The sequence below is a fragment of the Arachis ipaensis genome, chromosome B9 (assembly GCF_059453495.1).
Source record: "Arachis ipaensis isolate K30076 ecotype BB chromosome B9, ASM5945349v1, whole genome shotgun sequence".
In the NCBI taxonomy this organism is placed as follows: domain Eukaryota; kingdom Viridiplantae; phylum Streptophyta; class Magnoliopsida; order Fabales; family Fabaceae; genus Arachis; species Arachis ipaensis.
The window spans coordinates 50379894-50387456 of NC_142444.1; the positions used below are offsets into that span (position 1 = coordinate 50379894).

The 7563-nt window shown below is 36.7% G+C and overlaps 1 protein-coding gene across 1 annotated transcript; it reads right to left on the reverse strand.

Moving 5' to 3' along the window:
* Positions 1 to 1587: 1587 nt before the first annotated feature.
* On the reverse strand, positions 1588 to 4909 carry LOC107616928 (uncharacterized). Its single transcript, XM_016318800.3, has 6 exons — positions 4594 to 4909; positions 4368 to 4469; positions 4038 to 4183; positions 2772 to 3049; positions 2608 to 2692; positions 1588 to 2224 (listed from the first exon to the last, which is right to left on the reverse strand). Exons 1-6 carry the CDS (start codon positions 4844 to 4846, stop codon positions 1790 to 1792), a joined length of 1299 nt encoding a protein of 432 aa, XP_016174286.1. The 5' UTR covers positions 4847 to 4909; the 3' UTR covers positions 1588 to 1789.
* Between the last annotated feature and the right edge of the window lie 2654 nt (positions 4910 to 7563).

Below are 7563 nucleotides of genomic sequence, written 5' to 3' on the forward strand. Positions count from 1 at the left end.
ATTGATATATATTTTTTTCTTCAAGACTAATTATATTAGAGTTGCAATCATCGTAAACCTAATTATATCACTTTACAACAACAACGAAGTCTTGTCCCATTAGGTGGGGTCGGCTACATAAATCAAATGGCGCCATTGAACTCTGTCATGTATATAGGTCTCGTTTGACCACCTCATGGATGGTCTTTTTAGGTGTTCTTCTACCTTTCACCCCTTATCCATCTTCCATCTCATCCACCCTCCTGATTGGGTGTTCTGTCGGTCTTCTTCTCACATGTCCAAACCACCTGAGATGCGATTCTACCATCTTTTCCACAATGGGTGCTACTCCAACTCTCTCTCTTATATCTTCGTTCCTTATTTTATCCAATCGCGTATGACCACTCATCCATCTCAACATCTTCATCTCTGCCATACTCAATTTATGTTCGTGCTCCCCAACACTCCGTACCATAAAGCATAGCCAATCTTATAGCAGTGCGATAGAATTTACCTTTAAGTTTTAAAGGCACTTTTTTGTCACATATAAAACCAGATGCACTCCGCTATTTTGACTAACCTATTTGGATCCTATGATTTACATCCTGTTCAATCTCTCAATTATCCTGTATGATGCACCCAAGATACTTAAAACTTTTAACTTTTCGTAGGATGTTTTCTCTAATCTTCATCTCTATATTAGGGTTTTCCCTTCTCAGACCGAACTTACATTTCATATATTCCGTCTTACTACGGCTTATGCGCAGACCATACACTTCTAGAGCTTCTCTCCATAAGTCCAACTTCTTATTTAGGTCTTCCCTTGACTCTCCCGTAAGGACAATATCATCGGTAAAAAGTATGCACCATGGCACAAGCTCTTGAATGTGCTCTATGGGTACTTCCAAGACTAATGTGAAAAGGTATGAACTTAAGGACGATACCTGATCCTATACCAATAGAAAATTTCTCTATCACACCACCTTGAGTCTTCACACTAGTTGTAACCCCATCATACATGTCTTTAATTTCACGAATATATGTGATCCTTACTCTCCTCTTTTCTAAAACTTTCCATAAGACCTCCATTGACACCCTATCGTACGTTTTTTCCAAATCAATAAACACTATATGTAGATCTCTTTTATTACTACAATACCTCTCCATTATCCTTCTTAACAGGTATATCGCTTCGGTAGTGGATCTACCTAGTATAAATCCAAATTAGTTCTCTGTTACTTGTGTCTCTTTTCTCAACCTCCGTTCTATCACCCTTTCCCATAACTTCATAGTATGGCTCATAAGTTTGATCTCTCTATAGTTTCCGCAACTTTGTATATCCCCCTTATTTTTGTAGATAGGTACCAAGGTACTCTTTCTCCACTCATCAGACATCTTATTTAACCTTAAAATCTCATAAAAAAAACTTGGTTAACCAATTGATGCCTTTTCCTCCAAGGCCTTCCAAAGCTCAATCGAAATATTATCAGGTTTTGATCTTCTTTCCTTGTGCATAACCAACCAAGGTTCGGAAGAATCTTATGTCCTTCGTTAAATAACTTAGAAATAACTTTTCCACCTTCCATTAATTTCCTCTTGAGCCAGTACCTAATTATATCACTTTACTCTTACAAATATGTCTAATGTACGGCACTATCAGAACACGTAATGATATACAATAAGATCATGTTTTTATCAGATTTTGGATTTAATGGTTTTCTTGTAAATTAAATTTTGAAAGTGGATGACTGGAATTATGGAATTTGCACTTATGAAGGTGCAAAAGCTGATATAGCAAAGTTAATAGTTATCACTTGGGTCCAAAACATGGCATTGATGCAAAAATCATTTCAAATCTCCCATTATCAACGTTTAAGCGGGGGTCAACAAGGATCTCAAATTTTAGAGGACTGTTATTTCCTTGACGCAACAACAGTTTAAGAATGATTAACCAGACATCATAAATGTTGAATATTTTAACAGGAAGATGCTTTTCCTCCAATGGCAACCTTTCACTCGCATCAGACACATTAGTGGTCGAGTGTCCTTCCCCAGAAATTCTCATGTTACCAGCAAGTCTTGCAGCAGCATCCTTGAATTTATTCTGAGGACCAGCAACATCTTTGAGCATTTGTTCTCTATAACTCAGATACACCTTTTCAGCCTTGATGTTCCCAAACAAGATCTCTGCAGCTTTGTTCCTAACAAGAACTGGCATGTAATCTGATTCATCCCACACATATAGCTGCCAAAAATTGCATCAATAAGCAAACATTAGAGATGTGTAAAGATTTTTTAATTCCGTTTTAAAAATCCCATGCATGACAACATTTGTTTTTATCTTTTATCATATGGTAATTATAAAACAAAATGGAAGCCAAAACACATTCACAGATACTAAGAAACTATAGGCACCTCAAATAAGCATAAAGCTTTATCAATTTGGCTGGTATTATTTTTTAACAGTTAGCTGAAATGTATAGGATTTATTATGGACTTGTCATAACTTTCTAGCTTCATGTGAAACTAAATTCACCAAGCTAAATTCACCAAGTCAAGTCAATTAATGCTCAAAATCAAATATTAGTCCTTTCAAGTATGATGTAATGAGTATGAATATAAGCTTACCATGAAAGGTCTATATATCAAGGCTACTGTATGAAGGCGGCTTGAACTTTTTGAACAGATTAGTGAAGTAGCATTTTTCTCAAATCTGAAAGAAAGGAATAATTAGCACTAATCTTATTGGCTTGCACAACAAGAAAAGCTTCAACAATCATTTAAACTCGTACTCGGAATTTAAGGGTAAACCACATAGCCGGCAGCCAATGCATAAGAGATCATCTACTAAGCTTTTATCCTTGGTTTTGCAAAGTCTCTCGCTAATGAAAATATTATCTTTCTTGGTATCACCAAGACTCCTTGGTGTCACTAGTGGAATAATTTCAGCAGTAGATGCACAGACTCTTACTTTGCAGGATGTTTTCTGCTGAGAGACTTCCATAAGTGAAGAGCAATTCTGAGGCAGTTTCTCCTCAAGAACTTCCCAATTTTTAAACAGATATAATTGCTGCATATATCACATTCAGTAGTTCGTCAGTATATCTAAGCAGTGCCGCATTGGATGAAGCATGTTAATCGAAGTAACATTCCCAAGAGAAATAAGTCAACTTTTAGAAGTAAAAGTTGTTTTGCCCAAAATTTAAACCTAAAGGTTGAAATGTATAAACTTCTGTCAAAAATAAAATAAAATAAAATATCAATAAACAAAATAAGATAGGTCACTACATTTCAAGCATAAAGCTTAAGGTTTCTTGCCTATAGTCACTTATAAAGTCCCCATCTGTTCTTTTATGCACATATTCACTATTTCACTTAGAACTCATATCTGAATTCCCAATATTGTGTTTATAGGACAATGAAATCACTATAAAATCAGAGGATACACTATTAATGACATCATACAAATGGATATTCACTTCCAATGCACTGACTTAGGACAACAAAACACGACAAAGGGTATATCGCATGTCAAACATTACATGACACGAGGAGATGCTAAATTAATAATAGGCAGCCAAGAGAAGTACTCATATTTGGAGCATGTATTTTGTCCTACCTAATTTGTTTTCATTTTCCAAAGTACAAATTTCTATGCAAATTTGAATCAATCTTCTTACAGCACAAGTTGTAACTTCTTCCAAACTATAAAATATAGAGTGATAAATGCACTAGATGATTCCCTGAGCCCAATAGTGCACTCATTGGATGTCCTTCCACTTTTTTTCTTTCTCTCCCCCCACCCCCTTCCTTTGTCTTAGGTGATTTTCCACTTGACATTACTCCTTACTAAAAGCAATGAAGCAATGGATCTCTGTTGTGCTGATCCTAAATAATCATTCATCCACTGATTTTAGGAAATCACAAAATAAACATGGAACTAATGCAGATATATAATCATGAAATGAAAAAAGAAATGCTCCTGAAAAAAGCTTCAACAACCAAAAGAGCTCCAATAAACATGCAGCCTGCTGAATCAACAAACAGTAATTTCAAACCTTTGAGGGCGACGCAAGTACTTGATCGGACCACAGCTTGATGTTACAGATAGTCGATCGATACTGCTGCACCCACATAACGACACTCCTGAGCTTATCTTTTGCTGTTGCCCCAACACGGCAACCTGTCATCAACTCTTCTACACCTGCACGAACCAAAATTGCAAAAACTGAAAACTTGTTGAGCAAGAAATGGATCCGCCAGATAATTTTTGTACTAGGAGTCTAAACATCAATTCTAAAATTATTTATTGGTTGCACAAATTACGCAGGCAAATTCCAAGTTAACAAACTAAGCAAGTTTAGGAACTTGAAAGGAAAAGATCAAACCCTTGGAAATAAGTGATTCATAAGGGTGAACCAAGCACAGCAGCGAAGACCACTGAACGGTTCTGGCCTCAACAACATTGCCATATTTTGCAATCTTCATATCTGCAAGCTCAAAATGCATCATAAATAGCTATATCATTGGGGAAATTAATTCAAGTTCAGTCAAATAAGAACCGTAATTTGGAATTTCGAAACCCTAAATACTTAATGGAATGATCATACATACTCTGTAGCAAAACAAGATCTCCAGCGGCGATCTTGGAAGCCATTTGGTTCTGCCAGAGAGCTACTCCGAAATACGGCATCGTATCGTCGCCGACCTGAATGTCGGTTCGTATAAGGTCGCCGGATTTGGAGGATTTGTAGTGTACGGGGAAGGAGCGGTGAACGAAAACAAGAAGCTGAACGAAATCGGCGATGTGAGAAGAGGCTTCGCGGAGGTCTATGAGAGGACCGTACCATCCAAAGGGTGATGCCATTGTTGAATAATTCCCTAATCTTCCCGCGCTTCTTCCCCCTTCCCAATTTTTATATTTTGCCTCTCTTTCAGTTTTTCTCAAAACAAAAATAAACATAAAATAGAAATTTGTTAGGAGTGAGTTTTAAACTTTTATGTGGATTATTTGTAAAAATATATTTTTTAATTAAGAAAATTTACATAAAAAAATATAAAAGTTCAAGTTGTTAACATTACTATATATTATTAAAAAAATTAAAATTTTTATTAACAGTGACTTAAATTTATTTTAAAAAATATATTTTAACTAAATTTTTTGTAAAAACAAGCTAAATTTTTTTGGCATGAATTAACTGGAAATCTCCAATTTTTACGTGTTTCTCTAAAATATGCGGACGAATTTAAATAAATAGAATATTAAAACGAATTCAGTTTTTTTTTTTACAAAAAATGAATTTGAGAGAATAAATTATATTTTATTTTATGAGTAAAAGATAAATAGGTCCCTGATCTTTTTTTTCGCAGACATTTTTGTCATTAACTATTGAAAAATACTTTTAAGTCCCTGACGTGGTTAGGGACGAAAATGTCCGCGAAAAAAAAGGTTAGAGACCTATTTGTCCTTTACTCTATCTTTAAAATTCTATCTTCAATTTTTAAGTTTTTATTTTAATTTAGATACTCTAATATTATCTCTTTTAATATTAAGATTATAAATTGGTGAATAATCTATCATTAATTTATTTTTCAGTTACTCAATCATACAATTAAAATCGTTTATCAATCTCCTTGATTATTATTTTTTTTTATTGTTTTTTCTCATTGTTTATCCATTTACTTAATATCTAATTTTTTTCATTATTTATCCATCTCTTTAATATCCAATATTTGTTCATTATTATGATAAGTATGTAATAATAATAATAATAATAATAATAATAATAATAATAATAATAATAATAATAATAATAATAATAATAATAATAATGATGATGTATAAGATGTGTCCGATACGGGTTGAGAGATGGATCGGGAACTTTTTGGGTCGGGATGGATGCCGGATCCTTCGACTGAAGCAATGGGAGTGGTACATGCAAAGACACTCCGACGCTTAAGTCAGAATGGATCTCAGAGGTATAAGATATGTAGAGTGAATGTCGTACCTGAGGGGGCCTGGGGCTCCTCTTTATATAGGTGATGGTGATTGTCTATCTTATCTTATTTGGTTAAGATAAGGGAGATATTTGAATTTGATTGTTGGTTAGAAGCTCTTAGTGGGTCGGTTACAGGCCTTCTAGAAGAGCGGTGTGGTTTGGACCCAGGTAGTCGGGTTCGGAGGCTATTCTGGGTACGGAATAGTCGTGGGCCGGGTCCGTAACAGTTGTCTCCGCAGCGGGAGAGTGAACAAGGTCGGTCTTCATCGCTAGAGGATACGGTTTTGGCAGTTCATGGCCTTCCTTGATTTGTCAGAACGAGAGATAAGGTTCTCAGGGATTTGCTCGACGGGCCTGCCTGTGGCAGAGAGGCGGCGCGTCGGGTCTTAGAATGGGTCAGTTTGTAGGGTTTGTCAGCCTCGTAGTCCGTGTTGCAGTGGGTGTGATCTTTCCGTCTTTTTGCGCTTGTTTTGTTTTCCAATGTATGTTATCAGTTGCATTTTTAAAGAGAGCATTTATTGCCAGGAGGGGGCGCTTGGGTTGCCTTCCCAGTTTTGCCCTTCTATGTTTGTTGGTTGCTGAGGGCATTTTTGGTTTTTTCATTCTTCACAGCCGTTTTGGTCTTTTGCTTTTTCTTTCCTCGTCTGTTTCATTTTTCCAGTCTTCCTAGTTTCATATCCTCTTCACTTTTTCCTACTTTGTTCTTCATCTGCGCATTTTGGCTCTATATTCGCGCTGTCTCTCTGCTCTGCTCCCATTTTTGCCAGCGGCTTTTATCAGGTTGGTATTCTTTTTCCATGTCTTTCATTTTTACTTTTGTTTTCCTGCGTTGGGGTTGCATTTGGTACTTCTTTTAGCACTGTTTTTCTGAAAATGAGGGTTGTAGTTTTATTTTGGGGGAGGATGAGCACCACTGCAGGCTTAGTTTTCGATAGATGGTAGAGTCTTTTCTTTCTTCCATAGTTTTTTGTCGTGTAGCTTTGGTAGGCTGATGGTTGTGCTCCTTCTGTTTTGGGCATGTCTCAGCGGAGAAGGGAGGGTGTGGGTGCTCCGGTGATTCCGACAGGGGGCGTCCCTGATGCACCACTATTTCGTGGTACATTTTATGCTGAATTGAGCGGATTTTATCAATTATTCTCACACTTATTCATATAAATTGTGTGTTTTACATTTTCCTTCCTAATTTGGTACTATGGTTGAAAACATGGTTCTTTGGCCTTTAAATTGTCAATTTTTTATTCTCCTTTATTACCATTCGATGTAGTGATCTGTGTGTTAAGTTTTTTCAGGTTTAGAGGGCATGAATGGCTTGAAGGATGAAGAGGAAGCATCTTAAAGTGAAAGGAACACAAGAAACTAAGGAGCTGAGAAGCGAGGAGCGACACGCACGCATGGCTGACGTGTATATGTGACTTGGAGTATTTTACAGCTACGCGTACGCGTGACTGACACGTACGTGTGACTAACGCGTACACGTGACAAGCACAGAAGACGCTGGGGGCGATTTCTGGGCTGCTTTAGGCCCAGTTTCAAGCCCAAAGTGAAGCTTAGAGGCTGCAGAGTGGAGTTGGATGGGGAGAAATCA

Excerpts from the sequence above, each read along its gene's own strand:
- LOC107616928 (XM_016318800.3), bottom strand. The coding sequence starts at position 4,846 with ATGGCATCACCCTTTGGATGGTACGGTCCTCTCATAGACCTCCGCGAA. Across the intron at positions 2,693-2,771 it reads GGTTTACCCTTAAATTCCGA|ATTTGAGAAAAATGCTACTT; the intron begins GTACGAGTTTAA and ends CCTTTCTTTCAG. Across the intron at positions 2,225-2,607 it reads TGATATATAGACCTTTCATG|CTATATGTGTGGGATGAATC; the intron begins GTAAGCTTATAT and ends AATTTTTGGCAG.